This window comes from Dermacentor silvarum, chromosome 5, assembly GCF_013339745.2.
Source record: "Dermacentor silvarum isolate Dsil-2018 chromosome 5, BIME_Dsil_1.4, whole genome shotgun sequence".
In the NCBI taxonomy this organism is placed as follows: Eukaryota; Metazoa; Arthropoda; class Arachnida; order Ixodida; family Ixodidae; genus Dermacentor; species Dermacentor silvarum.
This window is the reverse complement of record NC_051158.1, coordinates 64904917-64924154: the sequence shown is the minus strand read 5'-3', so window position 1 is coordinate 64924154 and position 19238 is coordinate 64904917. Positions and strand designations below refer to the sequence as shown.

At 48.5% G+C, this 19238-nt stretch overlaps 1 protein-coding gene across 1 annotated transcript in view; it reads left to right on the top strand.

The window, feature by feature from the left end:
- Positions 1–572: 572 nt before the first annotated feature.
- LOC119453418 (uncharacterized) overlaps positions 573–19238 on the top strand; it is a 31940-nt gene continuing 13274 nt past the window's right edge. The window contains exons 1-7 of the mRNA XM_037715446.2: positions 573–875; positions 4170–4331; positions 4895–5152; positions 8188–8400; positions 9776–9980; positions 16891–16980; positions 18575–18912. Coding sequence (XP_037571374.1) covers positions 657–875; positions 4170–4331; positions 4895–5152; positions 8188–8400; positions 9776–9980; positions 16891–16980; positions 18575–18912 — 1485 coding nt within the window. The 5' untranslated portion in view covers positions 573–656. The remainder of the gene's footprint in view (positions 876–4169; positions 4332–4894; positions 5153–8187; positions 8401–9775; positions 9981–16890; positions 16981–18574; positions 18913–19238) is intronic.

Sequence of the window (19238 nt, the reverse complement as noted above, 5' to 3'; positions counted from 1 at the left end):
GTTACCGAAAAAGTGGGGAACAAAGCCACTGGTCGAAGATACCATGTGGACGAGTCGCGACCGAATGGAGACTGTCTTCACAGAGATTTGAGCGTTAGTTGCACGCGATCTTTTCCATTACCCCACCCCCTACCCAGTTCCGAGATGATGTAATTGGAGATGCGGCTTATACGCGAAAACAGTACGGTAACCGCTTCAGATGCTTCGCTATATCCGAACTTAGTACTTTTCTATATTTTTCTTCATAACAGACGCATGTTCCTGCACCAGCTCCGTGTCCTGCACTGTGCAGTTCTACAATGCCGGTCTAGGCTGCGAGTTCTGACGGTCCGGTACAAGCAGAGCGTCGGCGTCCGGTTGCTCGTTCTCACCGATGCCCTGAGGCATATCATAAAATAGGAAAACACGCAGTTCTTTGCGCGGCCTTCAGTTTTAGAAAAAAAAAAAAAATATGGTGCAAACGGCTCGGCTCGACCGCTAGGCCGAATACCGAAACAAGAACTACCACAGTGGCCTAGCGATCCGTGTCTTCATCACCATCATCATCATTCATTTCTTTGCACTCGCGGGCGTCCGTTTCGAACGCGGATGGCACCGGCGTCGACAAGGTATCGTTTTCTTGCATCGCTAATTGTCGCTAAAAACCGAGTCTGGTAATGGCCTGGCACGTCTCTCTGGCGTGGTTAGTAGCGGTGTCCTGCTTTGCGGCCACGGGTGAGCCCGACGGGCTACCCTTCGTGGCTCCAAGCGGTGTCGAACAAGGCGAACGTCAGTACAAAGCCGTGCTGGCCAAGATACCCGAGTACGGCGCGTGCTGGAGTGAGGCGGTCGCACGGCTGGAACGGGGCTGTGACGAGCTCACCGAGGAGTTGCAGGTATGCGTTGATATCCCGCTCGATTATTTGCATTGCCGAGTCGTTTCGCGCGGGGCCTCTTAAGCTGCGTGGTGTGAAGCATGTGGCGCTACGGTCGCGAGCATGTGCTTCGCGCTACTCACGTTGGGCTGTGCGACGCACAACACAGTGCAGAAGTGCTATTCTATCATGCGTCGGCCTCCGCTTCGCCGATAGACGTAATACAGAGGGAACCGTTACTGAAGGGTTCTATTGTTCTTTTGAAGCCAAGGAAATCGTGGTGGAGCGGAATGGGAACGATTGTCATACATACTGTTGTTGCTACTACCTACAGTAGAATACGGAATACACCAACATGCGGGCCCGCCATGAACTGAGTGGTAGGAAAAAAAAAAAAAAAAACAGGGGGGGGGGGGGGGGGTATTGCACACACAATACCATGTGCAGTTCAGGATGACCGCATGGAACAAGAGGTTGAGTGGATACCTCCGTCTTGTCTCAACCAACCTCAAACAATCGGCGTGGCTTCTCTAGAGTAAGCACAATGACAAATTGATAGGTTTGCATCGAGATCAGTGATTACTATGCCTTTACGTTCGTTAAAGTAAGCATTGATTGTGATGGCATAGGTTGCTGTTTTCGACATTTACGCTGGTCAGTGGATCCGGTTCTGGGCGTTTGGCCGCTGTCGATATTGCGTCATCACGCCTGCTGTGATTAGCTTAAATGAAGAAAACCAGCTGGCCTGCGAATTTGAGCACACAAAGATTCACAAAGGTATTAACATTTTATTTCGCATAGGGATCATGTAGACGTTTATTCAGTATAGATTATTGATTTTTTTTTAATTAGTGAAATGTCGCTGTGTGCAAGACTACTATGTGTTCAGCACTATCATGTTCTTAATGCTGTATTGCCATGTTAGGGGTCGAGACAACTAGGAGTGGTGTGTGACATTCTGCTGAAGGCAGCAGATTTACTAGGCAACTCAAAGGTTACAGAAACTTTTAACCAGTTTAAGTAAAATAGCAGTCAAAGAATCGTACTGCTCCCATTTCCTTGTACACCACTTCATAAAGTAGGGGTCGTAATGGAACAGTTTGTGGTGCTTTATCACAAGAGCACAGTAAATCAGTTGTACTATTTTCGATGCCGTCGTCATCAAGTCGTGCTGTCACTCTGCCGTTATCCCGTACATTCACGCGCACAATTGCTCGCCCTACACGGACATCTTGCGCTATCTGGTCTGCTCCCATTTCCTTGTACACCACTTCATAAAGTAGGGGTCGTAATGGAACAGCTTGTGGTGCTTTATCACAAGAGCACAGTAAATCAGTTGTACTATTTTCGATGCCGTCGTCATCAAGTCGTGCTGTCACTCTGCCGTTATCCCGTACATTCACGCGCACAATTGCTCGCCCTACACGGACATCTTGCGCTATCTGGTAACACATTGTGGAACGCCAAACGGGGCTAGATCTCTGGTTATGTGCAAAATGTTTTGCGTGGCATTGATTCCCGTTGTCGCGGTTTCACCCGAAAGGTGAAGCATCAATTGCGATAGCAAATTAGTAGAGAGTTATACGGAGTAAGGATAGTAGTTTTATCAGCTGTGTAAACTTGGACATGCAGCAGCACCAGCAACGCGCAGAACTGTTGTTGACGTCGTCGGCGTTTTATCCGCGTTCGCACCGAACGCGCGTGGCGTTGGTGACTTTTGCCGGTGCCTCTGGGGGCGGCTCGGAGGTTTTCCACGAAATCAGAATGGGACACTCGTCGAGCAGCGTCGGAAATCTTACCTACCTTTTCGTCTCGCAACGTTCTTATATAAATATACATTTGGTGCCGCAGCCAAACGTCGCCTCCCCTCCCTCCCTCCCGTCCCCCCACGGCATTTCGTGCCTCGGAAGAAGTCGTGTTTGCTCTCTATATATGGTGATTCTAACGGAGGAAAGAGACACAGTCCTTCAGGGAGCACGGCGCAATGTACTTGTGGGATTTGCACGATATATATACATATTTTTTGAAAGGGACTATGATACATCTCGTTCAGTCGAGAGGAGTTTTCGTGTTGCTGCTCGAACACTGAACTTGAAGAGCACACAGTGTTGCATAGGAACCGGGAAGTGGTGCAAGGCTGGGGGGGGGGGGAGATGTTGAACTGGGCTGGAGGGTGATGTTCGTGACATGAAGTGACAGTGCAGCTGCCAGGTTCTGGTTCTACACGACACAGCACTACACTTAACATGTGTCTTCTTAGTGCGTCTTGACTAGAATTGACTATCTGGAAGAGCTTGTCTTCCCCCTCCCCACTTGGGTTGCCATGTGGCATAACATCACTATGAAACTAAATGTAAGGCAAATTGGTGCTGCGGAATTCTGCAGGGTGGAGGAAGGTTTGTTAAAGGGAACGTTGCCATCCACCCGTATGTAGCACGAAGCTACAAAAGAAACCCGTGTGGGTTTCCTTTGTAGCTTCATGCTACGTACTGGTGGATGTCAGTGTTCCCATTCATGTACTAAATACAAGCATGCAGACCCATTCCATAGAGATACTGCAATAGTGACTTATAAAATGTGTTGTCCATAATACAGCTTTCGTGGTCTTCGGCTTGATCAAAGTTCATTTTCACACCTTTAAGTACACTTTCGCGAATTGTCCTTGTCTCAGGGCATCTGCCAAAGTTTGCATGTGGTAAGCTCCCAGTCAGGATCTGGCAATGCCTGCTGTATGAACTCCAACCCCATTTTTATTCTTCTGTAAATTTCCTTCTCATGGTTAGGTTGAGCTAGATAAACGTACTCCTTTACAGACTCTAGAGACTGACAATCCTGAATTCTTGTTCTCTTGCCAGGCTGTTGAACATTTCTTCTGCATATTAATCTTCAAACCCACTCTTACAATTTTTCGGTTAAGGTCCTCAATGATTTGTTGTAATTCGTCCCCAGTGTTGCTGAACAGGACTGTAATCTGCAAACCGAAGGTTGCTAAGATATTTGCCATTGATCATCACTCCTAAGAGTTCCCAGGCTAGGAGCTTGAATACTTCTAAGCATGCAGTGAATAGCATTGGAGAGATTGTGTCTCCTTGCCTGGCCCCTTTCTTGATCGGTAACTATCTACTTATCTTGTGGAGAACCTAGGTAGCCGTGGAATCTCTTTAGATATATGCCTCCTGTACTCCTTGATTACAATACTTAATGTGACAATACTTACGTATATATTTTTACAAGTGGAGGGTTGGATTGTGTAGTAGTACAGTTTAGAAAGCACTGGTGTAATAGTTATGCCATCCTCTTTGACTGGTGGGGCAGGGTCGGCTCGCACTGGCCTTCACAAGCTGCTTCCTGGAGAAGATGGGCCAGCCGCCCATTCGGTGTCCCAACTCCCAGCCACTGTCACGCTGCCCAGCTCTGGCACAATTCCTCGAGAAGCCCCTGGCCACCTCGTACACCCAGTTCTTCACCCACACACAGGCAGGTGAAATCGGCGGCATTTTTTGAACGTGACAGATTTTGCGGAAAAGGCTAGTTGCATGTTTGTGGGCAAATGGGAAGCCAAGGCAATAATGGGTGGTTGGGATTTCTGACACGAGTAGACGAGACTGGCCAACAAGGGCCGTCATCTTCCGAGACGAAAACACGCAACCGTGTGCATAACCGCTAACTCTGGAATTTCTTATAACTGGTAGAAATTGGGGTTTGTTTTGCAATCTTAACTAACGTTACACCACCTGCTGTGGTGGCTTAATGGCTACTGAATTCTGCTGCTGATAATGAGATAATGGGTTCGATTCCCAATCACCGTGGTGTGGTTGTGATGGGAGGCAAAATGCAAAAAAATGCTTGTTTACTTATACTAAGCTGCACGTTGAAGAACCCCAGGTGGGTTAAAACTTGACTTGGAAGCCTCCAATAAGGTATCTTTAATAGCCCTAATGTTGCCTTGAGACGTTAAACCCCATGAGTGAATCAGTCAATCGCCGATGCAACATGCCATGTGTTGAAGTGTAATCCTTGGCCATGTGTGTGTTTCGCAGGTGATATGCGCATTCCTGCGCAGCCGCAAGTGGCAGGCTGAGGCGGCACGCACCATTACCGAGCTGGGTGCATCCAGTGTGCGCGCCACTGCTGAGCTCAGGCGGGCGGCCGAGACCCAGGCGCAGCTGGTGCGGCGGCAGCAGCAGATGTTTGCCAACACTGAGCACCTCAGGCAGGAGCTGGCCAACGCGCACTCGACGCTCCGCGAGCACCGGGAGATGCTCGACACGAGCCTGCTTCGCCTGTCCTACGTGCAGGTGAAGAAGCGTGGTTGGGGCTCACGTTGGGGTCTCTTTCAGGTGGACCGTGCAGTGAGGTGGACGTGCTTGTATTAATGCGAGCAGTAGTAATGGTAACACTTAGGGCTGGGCATTGACTAAAAAACTTTGAATAAACTATCAAACTTTCTTATTGATGAATTTATCAAATAATTGAATTTTGGGATTTGCATACATAAACTAAAAAAGGATCAGCAAGACTGGTAACTGTTGTGTGTAAGCATTGCAGGAAAGCAAACCATGCTATATTTGAATCAATAAGTGCCTGTTAGCGACACTCTGCGTGAATGTAGATATCAAGAATGACAAGCTCGTGTGGATGCAATCAAAGGACCAGCCATGGAGGCCAAGAAGCGTAATGGTCTCTTTTAGTAGAGAATTCTTGTGCTTATTAGCAGTCATGTCAGCAGCACTGAAGAGGCACTTGCACGGTGCTGGATTTCTTTCTCTGATGGTTTGAAGTGCAGCATGCATGGGTTGCTTTTGTCCCAAGAGACCTGTAGGTGCCGTCTCAGTCGGAACATCGAAGCCTGATCTGCCATTCGCTTCATCTGAGGCTCTGGGTTGTTGATAGTTATAAGGAGGCTTCCAACAGCAACGGTGGTGGTCGCTGCAGCTCGATGCAATAAATATTCTTTTTCTGAGTGAGAACAAACCTCCATTAGTCTCTGTGTTATCGTAAAGAAATGGTCACTGAACCAACAAGAGTATTTCATTTATACAGTGGAGCCCCAGTAATTCAATTTACAATTTTGCGACGTCCAAGGTTTTACGGTGGATTAGTGCAGTCCTGGCAAATTCCCCATAAAGACAATGCATTTACTCAGATTATACAATGCAAAAAGAGTACGCACATCCTTTCTCATTCGACGGCCTGTGCAAAACTGCAAGCCCAACGGCAGACCCCTGTGAGAATCGCCAGCTTCCGGCAGCTTCCTCGCGACGCCGTCCCCTCCATCAAGGAGGGGAGAGCGCGCCTTCACATGCGGAAAGCTGGTTTCCTGACTGGTTTCCGGCCTCTTTCCTAGCTTCCTTATTCCTTCCTTCGCATTCGCTGCCTTCTCATAGTTTGTTTTTCGTTTGTTGACCTTCCCCCTCTTCACACCGCACAGTTGCCACCCACCTTTGTTCCTTCGTTGCCGTCCCATTGCGCTTTCTATCTCTCGGCAGCGCCTGCTCCCGTCACTTGAGACATTAGCATATACGGCCGTCCATTGCCGTACAGTTCTTGCTGCGTGGCTCAAAGAAAATGACCAAGCTTTTTAAAGTCTGTAGATTGAAAAAACATTCTTTTTCAGATTGGGGTACACAGTATGCTAAATCTCGCCAATAAAGCGTGACTGCCGCCTGCAATGCAGTATACTCTTTACATTTGCTTTTTTAGTGGTTTCGGTGTCTGAGCCCTGCAGAGTATATTAGCCTATACTACTTTAAATTGAAGCTCTTCGCAACTGTTTCATGTGAGACCATGTATTTAGGCATAACCTTTGTTGGTTGGATTATATAACGCCCGGATTATACGATGCTCTAGCTTGGTCCCAAGAAATTCGTATAATTGGGGTTCCACTGTGCTTCGTTGAAATATGAAAGCTGGTTGCATGTTCGTGATCACAGGCAAATCTCTCTTCATTTATGGCTGTGAAAATTTGGATATTTATTACAGTCAAGGGCGTGTTAAAATCGAGCAAATACAGTACTCTGTAGGTGGCTTCTCTTCAGTGGCAGTGGTGCTCTGCTGCTATGCACAACGAGGTCACTGGTGTGGCTACCTGCTGGGCCGGCCACCTTCCCATGTATGGGGAATGTGAGATATTTTCACGATTTGTATGAGTTGGGCTACCTGTAGTGCACCTTGCATGAAAGTGGCAGTGTAATGCTAACACTGATAGTGCTGAGGAAAAGCTTGTGATTGCAGCTGCAAGAAACCTTTACAGATGTATGCAGATCTTAGCAACTCGTAAATGAAAGACAGTGAAGCCATACAAGTGGGTTCTTAAACCTGACGGATGTCCTAATGCTTGCCACTGCCCAGAATTTACCCAAGACTTTGCAAACACTTCTCTAAATACATGCTGCACAATTCCTTCGCAATACCTGCGTCATTTAAAACGCTTCGCTATGTGCAAGCTTAGTACCTCTATGCTCACTGATATATCCATTGCACGTTCCTGTATGCTGCACTGGCTCTACTGACACCGGTGACTGGCAGCGCATTCCGACTACCTGGTCACATGGCCGCTTTGGTGTCGTGTTGTTGGCCTCCTCTTACCATCACTGCTGCTGATGTCTGGCTCTGCACTGGCCGAGACCATGCCCTGCTCACATGACCGTTTTGGGGCTCGACACTCGCAGTTCCCTACAAAAATTACTAGAGGGTATGTGGCGCTAGTGTTAAGGGGGGCTGCAAGCATGGTGGTCTAGCCTGCGTGGGAATGGTGGTCATTACATGGATTTGTCTAAACTTCCTCCTTCTGGCTTCAAGCGGCTTCTCGTCCTGGCAGATTGTTCGTTTTCAACAAAATATTGTGTTGTAAGTGCAACTATTCCCAATAATTCAGCATGGGCGCACACCCCTATTGCCTTTAACGTTTAAAAATATAGTATTGCTTCGTAATTTAGCCCAATGAGTGGCAGATGAAGCATAGTAAACGAAGCCGCAAGAACGTTTGAAGCCACACGCATGAAGATCAGACAAATCCCTGTACTAACCATCGTTCCTATTGCGGTTAAACAATCGCAGTGCCAGAGCTTCCTCTAGTGATATTAGTGGGAAACTCGATGCTGACACAGGCTGCATTGCTGGCGGTTCTCCGATTGACGTTCGATGCCGACTGCATCGCCAGATGTCATCGCTGTTGCACGTAAAGTGCTGTGGGAACTCCCCTGTGCAGCTTCACTGTAAAACATGCGCATCTCGACAGGCAAGTTGCAGACAGGTCTGAGCCTAAGTCAACTTGTCAAGCTCTCTGTCTGTTTCTCTTGGTTCTCCTCACGAATTGCTTCTGTGCTTGCAGGCGTTCTTTGTGGACCAGTTTGCGACACTGCATTCCCTGGGATACTATGCCATCGCGGCAGTCCTGGCCTTCCTCATGACGGCCTCCAAGCGGACGGCTGGCGCCCGCCCCTGGCTGCTCCTGCTCTTCCTGATAAACCTGCTGGTCGAGCGGATGATCGTCAAGTGGGCCTCGGTGGACGCTATTGATCGGGCTGCGCCGCTAGCGTCGGATGTGAGTTTCTCTGTTTTCCACCTGCCAGCCTGTTGTTATAGTATGTACAGTAGACTACTATTAATTTGACTCTGAATAATGTGATTTTTCGGTTGATCCGATTCTGACCAAATGCATGGGGCCACACCCATGCATTTGTACAGGCGCAGGTAGTATTCCTCGGACTACGTATTCTTAGAGAGGTCCACCCTGAGGTACTTATCTGTGCCATCCAGAGCATTCAATATTTTACTGCGATAAAGAGGTAATAAATGAGAGAGCAAATGGGGATAGCCTATATTCTAATTGACAGTAAGAGAGAAAAAAATGGAGCTGGGCAGGCCATGTAATGTGTAGGATGGATAACCGGTGGACCATTAGAGTTACAGAATGGGTACCAAGAGAAGGGAAACGCAGTCGAGGACGGCAGAAAACTAGGTGGGGTGATGAAGTTAGGAAATTTGCAGGCGCAAGTTGGAATCAGCTAGCGCAAGATGGGGTAATTGGAGATCGTAGGGAAAAGCCTTCGTCCTGCAGTGGACTTAAATATAGGCTGATGATGATGACGATATACCACTTGCAACCTTGGCAAAGCTGCAGCCCTGGTGACTGTCTCATTTTCTTATTGGCAGCCTCTAATTGGCACCTAAGCAGCTGACAGATGTACGTGGTGGTTAGCGGATGTGATGCAAATACCGGCATGCCTCGAGCAGCCATGGGCAGTGCCCATCCTTGAAGGCCATGTCCTTGCAAGGACATGGCCTTCAAAGCTATGTGTTCCAAGTTGTGCATCACTCCTGGCAAGCAGTAATGGCGGTGCATTTGTTTCTCCCCTCTCCCCAGTTTTGGTATCAAAAACTTCTACTTTTGAAAACCTTTTGCAACGCATGAACTTGTATCTCAAACGTAAAATTTTGCACGGATGCTGCTCGATATCCAAACTATCTGAAAGTAGCTTTTTCTTACGCTGCCCTGAAATTTTGTTTCAGTTGGGCCTTTGAGAGGGGCACTAAAGGGCAATATTAATCCTAGCTAGATCAACAGGTTAGGCTTCCGTACTATTAAGGAATTGAGAAAATGACGAAAATGGAAAATTGGACTGGCATCACCTATTTTGGGCTGTCATAACTCTCGCGGGACATTGGCCCTGGATGGTTCACAGAGAGCGGCTGAGATGGAAGGTCACGTGGAGATTACGTCAACTCGTCTGTTCTGGTGCGGGCACATCAAATTGAGCAGCATCCGCGGAACCTTCGGTAGCAATTTCCCATGCAGCAAAGTGACATATTGGCTCGCAGAAAACGTTAATAGACTTTCAGGCAAATAATCTATCGCCCGAGCTTCCTTTAGTGTAACTGTAGGGAATGGCTGTTGTCTCCCCCATTGGTCATTGCAGAGTCCCCTGGGCGTACACATTGGTCTGTCCCGCCGTCTCGTCTGCCTGCTCGCCCTGTGCGTGTACCTGTACCAGCTGTACACGTTCCGCGACTTGGCCTCGCTCAACAATCAGTTGCTGCTGGACCTGCAGGCCGAGATGCGAAACCTACGCACCTCCCAATCCCCCTTGGGTAGTCCGCAGCAGGACCAGGACCCTCGAACTGGTAGGTGAAGGCGGAGGACGGGGAGGGCAGTCTGGTGGCGTTATGAACTTGCCATGTTTTGCAGCAAAAGTGGCACGAGTAGCGTGCATGAACTAGACCCTAGAAACTAGTTCATGCACGCTAGTCGTGCCAGTTTTGTGCAAAACACAGCAAACACCCTAGAAACTAGACCCCAGAACTAGAAAGATGCCAGTGCAAGCAATGCGAACATCAAAGTCAGCGAAGATGTACTCGCCCTTTGGAAGTCCTAAGTTTCTGTTTTGCCTCTACCGGAAATCTATACATGAGCCTTTTCAAATGCTTGAATATATTCAGAATTAGTTCTATACTCTCCACTATATTCAACACATGTTCCTGTTCATGATCGCCAAACTGCGATCGTATGATACGATTTCGGATGCTAGGCCCGATGTGAACAAGAAAAGGCACGAGGCACGCGATCGAGAGCAGTAGGCATTCGGCAAGCACTCAGTTTACCTTTCCTCAGTGCCAGCAAATCTACTCGTGGGTTATGGCACGTTGCATTCACATATATTGTTGCCAGCCCTATTGGATAATCATCTTCACCTATCTGTAGAGGTGGGCAAATAGAAGCATTTTCGAATACGAATTAAATACGAATACAGTCGGAACCCATTTATAACGAACTTGACAGTTTTGTGAAAGGTGATCGTTGTATCAGTAGTGCGTTATATGTGGACGCGCCTTTCAACACAGGCAAAAATAACGACACTAAAGCTAGCGGTGGCAGTTACGATTCGACACCACTTGGGTCCGAAAATCGTATTTTTAGTATCTTACTTTTTGTTCCCGGCACGCATCTAGCTACAGTATAGACCACTTATAACGTAACTGCTTATAGTGCAGGACCGGATATAGTGAGGTCTTTTGAAACTCCCGTTAATTTTCCCATAGCACTCCATATATACACGTATCGCTTAGAGTACAGTTGCGGGAAACGAAATACCGGTTACAGTGCGGCTGCCTGGGAGGACAGAAGTCAGCGGAGACGGCGAACGCTCCCCTCAAACGGGCGCCCCAAGGAGTGCTCGAGGAAGAAAGAGAGACGAAGTGGAGGAGAAGGGCACGTGGTGCGAACGAACAGCCAGTGAGGCTGAAACCAGAACCTTGAGTGCGAGAACATATCACGGCGTGCATAGCGAGCGAGGGCCACGAAACTGCCAACGCCGGCCAACGCTCACTTCACGATAACAGCAGTAAATGAAACTTCAGGGAGGGAACGGGTGGCGCCGGCATGGCACGGCGAAGCGCGCACGCGGAGACTGTGGAATGTGAGGCAGGGGGGCAGCAGGGAAGCGGATTTCGCCTCTGCAACTCCGCCGCTTCGGTGGCTCCCCTCGCCCTCCCTCGTAGCTCCCTCACTTTCGACTGTCACCGTGCGTGCTCGCAGTCGCCGCCGCTCCAGCCGGCCCAGCGTCAGCTCCCCGAAGTTTCGTTTTCTGCCGCTATCGGGAAGCGGGCGTTTTCCGGCGTGGGGGGCAGTTTCGTTGGCCGGCCTGAGACAGCGCCGCTGCTTCCCTCTGTACCGTAGCCGCAGCATGCAAGGTTAACACGTGACTAAAAAGTAGAGGAAGGATAAAGGAGAAAGAAGGGTTCACTGCCATTTTCTACGCGTGGCTACGGTAGCGTGGCTGAGATGTCGGCACGTACACGTATGTTCCGGCGCAACGCAAAATCGGCGACCTTGCCATTTGGGAGAGGGTGAAATTTCCACCGCTCTTTTTTTTGTTTGTTTGCGCGCGACATTGAGGGGTCTCTCCTAAGCTTTTACTCTATGGCGGTGCCGGAGCAATGCCGGGAGCCATGCCGGTCGGAGGCGCCGCCGTGTGATTTGGTTCAAATTAACGAGATTCGACTGTAAATTGAATGCAAACGTTCTAGCCGCATTCCTCGACTGTCGCATACGCGTGGCGGCTTGGTGCACATGTTTTGCATGTGTGCGGGCCTTGAAAATTGTTGCTTTGGTTATAGTGCGGTACCGCTTACAGAGCGGATGGATATTCGCGACTCCGGCGACTTACGTTATAAGCGGTCTACACTGTACAGTATAGACCACTTATAACGTAACCGCTTATAGTGCAGGACCGGATATAGTACGGTATTTTCAGACTCCCGTTAATTTTCCTATAGCACTCCATGTATACGCATACTGCTTACAGTGCAGCCGCGGGAGACGAAATACCGGTTATAATGCGGCTTCCGTGGGAAAATCTCGCCGACAAGTGCGGCATCGAGCACGCTTCTCAAAAAGATACGTGCTGCCGGCCGGCGTATGCATAATTCAATGCAATTTAACTCTCGTTAACTCTGACTTATTTGGTCGCACATCGGTTAATGCGGACTACTTTCGGAGCACGGTGAGCGAGGAGCGCCGCAAAAGAGCAAGAACGGCGCTAGCGTCCAACCGAAACGAAGCGGCGGAGTCCGCATCGCCACAGCCATCAGTTCAAATCGTACGTAAATGACAGCAACGCTGGAACGCTTCGAGCCTATTTGTGTCTTCAAAGCCTGTATTCTTGCGTTTACCGCTGGGTATAACACCGCGCTGGCCGCGGGCTTTCGTAACTGCGTAGTCATCCACGATCGTGTCAATAGCGGCCGCGGTTTTCTCCGCAGCGGTTGCGGCGAACAGTAGGTTTCGTTTTTACTCGGTACGCGCGTCGGCCGCGTGCCTATACTGCATAGTCGCCATCGATGATCGCATAGATAGCGACCGCGGTTTCGACGGCATTTGTTGAAGCGAATGGTAGTTAATTCATCCAGACTCGGTGTGTGCGTCGGGCGCGTGCCTTCAGCACCACAAACTCGCCGTCCATTATCGTGTCGATAGCAGTCACGGTTTTTCTTGCAGCGGTTGCGGCCAACAGTTGTTTCGTTTTGACTCGGTGCAAAGCTGTCGAGCTTGAAGAGCACCGGCTACATCGTGATATATCGTTATATGTGGTATCGTTATAAGTGGACTGCACTGTACTTGCATCTAGAAACATTAGCCAAAGGGAGCACCAGTTTGCTATTTTAAGTCTTCATTGAGTATGTTTAAGACTTCCTGCTGTAAATATATGCAGATGAATATATTTGCAGCTGGAATATAAATTTTTTTCGGTATAGTAATTAGGTACAATGCCTGCACAGACTAGTGTAAAACAGTAGCCCCTCCCCCATCGAGGAGATGGGGGTAAGCGAAGCTTGTCGTTTGTTTCTTTGGTGTTCCTCCGATCGAATTGCACAGATGAGTACCATGTTGTGCTTGAATCACAACCGGTCACCTGCACTAGACCTGGCTCCGAAGTTCCGGTTTAGAAACTCGCGTTGAAACCTGGCCGTCGCACCGGGGAAGTTGGCGCTTGCGTTGCCGAGGCGTGCACCACCGTTGTCTGGTTCCTGGTGGGCTAGATGGCGCTGACGTTTGGCCTCAACAATGCGCTCCCGCAACAGAAGCCCTCACGCTATAATCGGCACGTCCACAATGAGCCTGTTCCCGAGTGCGTTCATTCTGGATGGATTTTCATGAAATTTCTTCAAAATTAAATCTGTCCGTTACGTTAGACATTGAATGCCTAACACCCCCTTAAGCAGTGGCTCATACCCCCGTAAACACGGCCTCCCCATTATGACGACAAGAGAAGTGAAATTCTACGCTGGAATGATTAGCGGCAACGTAGCCAGCTGTGGAAGCAGACTATGACGAACGTGGGAGCAGTGGCAACGGCGTGTGCCGAGCACGAGCCACCTATGCAGCTCTGAGAGCACCTGGTTTATTTAGCGTTAAATTGCTGGCGCAGGCTAGCTTATACAAGCTTCGCTTGAAAAAGACATCAAATCATCAGTGACAAGTGATCATTTTAAATCAACAATCACCAATTGCCATTATTTTAAAACTGCATGTATAGCCTCTCAACAACATTAGAGCAAGCAAGCTCTTCGAGAAAGAATGGCTGCTGTATGAATAGCTTTTTAAGAATGCTGAACAAATGGTTGGTGGAAAAAAAAAAAACTTTTAATAAACAAGATGCAGGAAAAACACCAAAACACATAGCTGATTCATTTGGCAGTATTTGCCCGAATCTAACATGCCCTCAAATCAAACACGTCCCCACTTTCTGTGTCCAAAGCAGAAAACTAACGTAGAAATGACATTAAAGCTCCTAAGAAAAGTAGAAGTCTAACGCGACCTGATTGTTTAGCAAGAAAAGTGGGCAATGTTCTAATATGTGTTGCACAATGGCAGACTTTCTTGTAAAGCGAGCTTTGCCGCAATACACTGGTGTTATGAGGTAAAGCATACAAACACCGTGCAGGCAATTTTCTGTTCAATTTTACTGAAAAACAAAAACCCATGTTAGAATTGGGTAAATACCGTTAGCATTGTGAGCTACGATTATTACTTGAAAATCTTAGGGGTGGTTGGAAATACAGTGTAGACCGCTTATAACGTAAGTCGCCGGAGTCGCGAATATCCGCACTATAAGCGGTACCGCACTATAACCAAAGCAACAATTTTCAAGGCCCGCACATATGCAAAACATGTGCACCGAGCCGCCACGCGTATGCGACAGTCACGGAATGCGGCTAGAACGTTTGCATTCAATTTACAGTCGAATCTCGTTAATTCGAACGAAATCACGCAGCAGCCCCTCCGACCGGCATTGCTCCGGCACCGCCATAGAGTAAAAGCTTAGGAGAGACCCCTCAATGTCGCGCGCGAACGAAAAAAAAAAAAAGAAAAGAATGAAAAAAATGCGGAGGAAATTTCACCCTCTCTCAAATGGCAAGGTCGCCGATTCTGCATTGCGCCGGAACATGCGTGTACGTGCCGACGTCTCAGCCACGCTACCGTAGCCACGCGTAGAAAATGGCAGTGAACCCTTCTTTCTCCTTTATGCTTCCTTGCACGCTGCGGCTACGGCGCAGAGGGAAGCAGCGGCGCTGTCCCAGGCCGGCCAACTAAACTGCCCACGCCAGCAAACGCCCGCTTCCCGATAACGGCAGAAAACGAAACTTCAGCGAGCTGGCGCCGGGCCGGCTGGAGCGGCGGCGCGTGCACGGCGGCTAGGAGGGAGGGCGAGGGGAGCCACCGAATTGGCGGAGTTGCCGAGGCGAAATCCGCTTCCCTGCCGCCCTCCTCCCTCACATTCCACGGTCTCCGCGTGCGCCCTTCGCCGTGATGTGCCGGCGCCGCCCGCTCCCTGAAGTTTCGTTTACTGCCGTTATCGTGAAGCGAGCGTTGGCAGTTTTGTGGCGCTCGCTCGCTATGCGCGCCGTGATATTTCACGACTCTCACTAAAGATTCTGGTTTCAGCCTCACTGGCTGTTCGTTCGCACCACGTGCCCTTCTCCTCCACTTCGTCTCTCTTTCTTCCTCGAGCACTCCTTGGGGCGCCCGTTTGAGGGAAGTGTTCGCCGTCTCCGCTGACTTTCGTACTCCCAGGCAGCCGCACTATAAGCGATACGTGTATACATGGAGTGCTATGGGAAAATTAACGGGAGTCTGAAAAGGCCGCACTATAAGCGATTACGTTATAAGTGGTCTATACTGTACGTGTTTTCGACTGTAGCTGACGTGTTCGACGCGTTCACTGTCCACTGCCACTAAAGTTGTCGCTATCGAGGCCACTATAGGGGTCAGGCGCGTGAATGCTGTCAGGTCCAGTTCGAATTATTCGGCAAAGGCAAATTCTAGGACCTGTAATAAGTTAATAACAAAGTTTGGACCTATAGAAATGCATGGGCGCCAGCCAGGACCTTCGGCCAGGGTCGAATAAGCCTAAAAATCGAGTTGAGTCGAAATGGCTGAGATCTACTGTAGTAAATTACTCAAACAGAATTGCAGACAGGCAGTTTTGCCACGAACTGACGCTTGGTAAACCGCAAGGGACATCGTAGCCAGCTCCTCATGACGTGACAAATTGTGACAGCGCCCGATTGGTGCCAGTGAATTGTTTACCCATTCAGGATTGTTACTTTGTATTCTAAGCTATGCAGGAACTCCAATGGCAGCAACTGGTGAGGTTGCCTAATACCTCCGTCACACGAGGCACTTTTGATGGCGATTGCACTCAATCTGCACTGCTCGATCACCATTGGCTCCCTTCCTCAGCCTGCACAAGGGAGCCAATCGCGATCGAAGGTGTCCTGTGTGACATCCATATAAGAAAGGTAGCTTCCAAGTGGGACCCGTGGGTGTGCGTATGTACACGTCGAGCGCTACCCAGTCTTGGCTGTGCCAGTGCCAATGCGATTGACAATGCCAGTGGCTGAGGCATTATGTGAGGTCGTGGGTTCTACCCAGCCATGGCAGCTGTGTTCCTATGGGGGTGAAATAGAAAAATGCCCATGTATTATACACAGTGATTGAAATGCCAACGGCGGAGCACAGGGGGAGTTTCGCCGCCGTTAACATGTGGCAGAAGCCTGTGTGTGTCGGTGAGTTCGGTATCAATCAGCCACGCAGCCTGCGTGGGATTTACAAGTTGTTGCTTTGAAACATAATTATCAATGACTATATAATAAATGTTACTCTGCAAAAATCATGTGCTACACTGTTTGCATTCTAATCGTTATGTATAATACATTGTGTATAATACCCCAGGTGGTCCTCATTAATCTGGCGTCTTCTACCATGGTGTCTCTCACAGCTCCGGGGTTCTTTCTGGACGTTCAGCCTCATGAATCAATCGCAGTCAAAATGTCAAGCGCTGAAAGGACCCATAGCAGCTGTATCTTCGTTATGGGTTCCCGGTTGTCGGGAAGTAAATTTAATATTTTGCCCAGAAGTTACAAGGAATTTATCCTCAAACAGCAGCCACTGTGCATTGTGTTTAGAGAGCAGGACATTTTGTTTGCATGTAATAATTGCATGCAAGTGGTGTGGCTTTATTCCAATCCGCAGCCACCATGTGGAGACCACCCGAGGAAAGTGCGTTTCGCTGGATTCCACTGAACAGTACCGCTGCTGCCTGCTTGTTCACAAACCACACAGGTGTGTATCCATGTCGTGTTTTTTTTTTTTTTTTTTTTTCATTACCACGATTCACTTCCGATAACTCCAATTGCTATTTTACCGTCGCGGTAAACTTTCAAAAGATGGTTTTGCTGGCGACGTGTCCCAGAGGCGATTGCAGGTGCCAAAGTTACGTCGTGGCCACCACGTTTCTAACAATGGGCGGTCATGACATATTTCCAGCTCCTGCAATTGCACTCTGTGCATGTCGTCAGCACAACCACACTCTGAGATCGTTGTCTGTTATTAGAGGAAGCCGTCGTTGGCTGTGTATTTTGGCCCCACAGTTAGGCGCTGGCTGTTCTCTCTCACTCTGACACGGCCTTGGCTGGCGCAGCAAAAAAATTGAAGAAGCATGCTCCTTTCCGACTAAAAAAGGACACTTAGAGAGGAGCTGGTGCACCATAGGCGCCAGTCCGAGGAGCCTTCTGCTCTGAAGTTAACGTCAGGGTCTCTCCTGTACGAAAGTGTACAACCGGGCGCAACCACGAGGTGCGTGCCGAAATTCATTGACTCCTTTAATTGGAAGTTGCCGTAGTTGCAAGGTTCTGTTCTCACATTTTGGTGATACTGCAGATGCACACAAAATATAAAAATCATTGAGTAGTGACTTTCCTGTGGTACTTCCGCAGTCGAGATTTTGAGGTACCCGGAGACTGGCACAAAAGCTTTTCAAGGTAAGGGGTGAAAAATACAGCGAGTGGACACCGTGGTGGGAGAAAATTTCTACTTACCCGATATTTTGAGATGTCAGAGTTCGAGAACGAAGGTTTACTCTACTTCAGTGCAAAGGCCTGTCCCTAAGGTCTCCAGTTACCCCTGTCCTTTATCAGTTACCTCCGTGGTATTGAAATCGAAATTTATTTCAGTGTGCAAAAAATTTTCACAAATTTCTTATTCTCATCGCTTCTTTTAATGTTGTGCCGCCCTTGACTCAATTTTTCTTTTCTCAGCGCTCACTCTTGTTTCTCTAATAGAGCGTGATTCAGCTATGTGCTCTGTGCATTACATGACCCCTCTCAGCTTCGCTCCTTCAAATTCCTGATAAAACATCACTGACCAATACTGTTGCCTTACTATCTCTGAATATTATTACTTGTGATTTTTATTGCCATCGCTTGTCATGCGGTCTATAGTTTCCCATGAGGCTCATTTTGTGTAAGGTTAGTTTAGGTGTTATCTGACCTAGCCTAACCTAACCGTTACGCGTCATCTCAAAGCTTATTTACCTGGTAGCAAGTAAAGAGCCAACCATATTGTCACATTTAAATGGCTGAGGAGAATTAAACACTTCCGTAGGCAGTGTTTTATAGGAGTTGGAAATTTACCTCTTTGTTGTGCAAACTCATGCCTGGAAAGACAAGCAGCACTTAGGTTGCAACGATAGCAGTGAGCACAATCAATCCTCACAGAACAAGTGTGTCTGCCATCCATACATGACTCATTGTACATTCCAGAATGATCGCTGGTTCCTGCATGCATTCGATGATGTACGACACTATTTGTGGGGCACATTTGATCTCACCAGACAGGTGTAACCCCCCCCCCCCCCCCTTTTTTTTTTTCATCACAGCTAGAGACTCGTCAGACTCGTCAACAGAATCGTCAGAATCGGAGGAGTCCGACGCCGGCATGTGGTCCCTCGACGATTGGGACGATGACTACGACTACGATGACGACAATGACAACGACAATGACAGCAATGATGATTATGTCCACTTCAGTGATCAAAACAGTTGTGCCAGTGACAATACGTTTGTGGAAACGGAAACCAAGTATGGCGCCGGGTCAAGTACCGAGCGGGACTCAAACGCACAGCTGAACAGGGCTGCCAGCTGTGTAACCTATGCAGCACAATCAGAACGGGGAAGCCCATCAGTGTTTACATCCCCAGCCACATCATTGGCGCAGGTGAGCAGTAACCATTCATCACTTTTTTTTTGTTTATTGTTCATATTGTGTATTCTATTGTGTATTGTAGATATACAGTCAATGACCGTTTATTTGGACACCGATACTTCGGACATGCTTGATTAATTGGACAGTCCTACGGCACTACCACTAGCCCTGTAGACTTAATGGAAGAGAACCGAAATTTTGGACACTTTACAGTGCGTGGTACGGTAATTTGGACTCCGACTGCACGAGCGCATATGGCCACTGAGTCAGGCTGAAATAGCAATATTTTTGTTTTGAGACGGCGCCGGCATGGTTGCCAGCATAAACGTGGACCATGT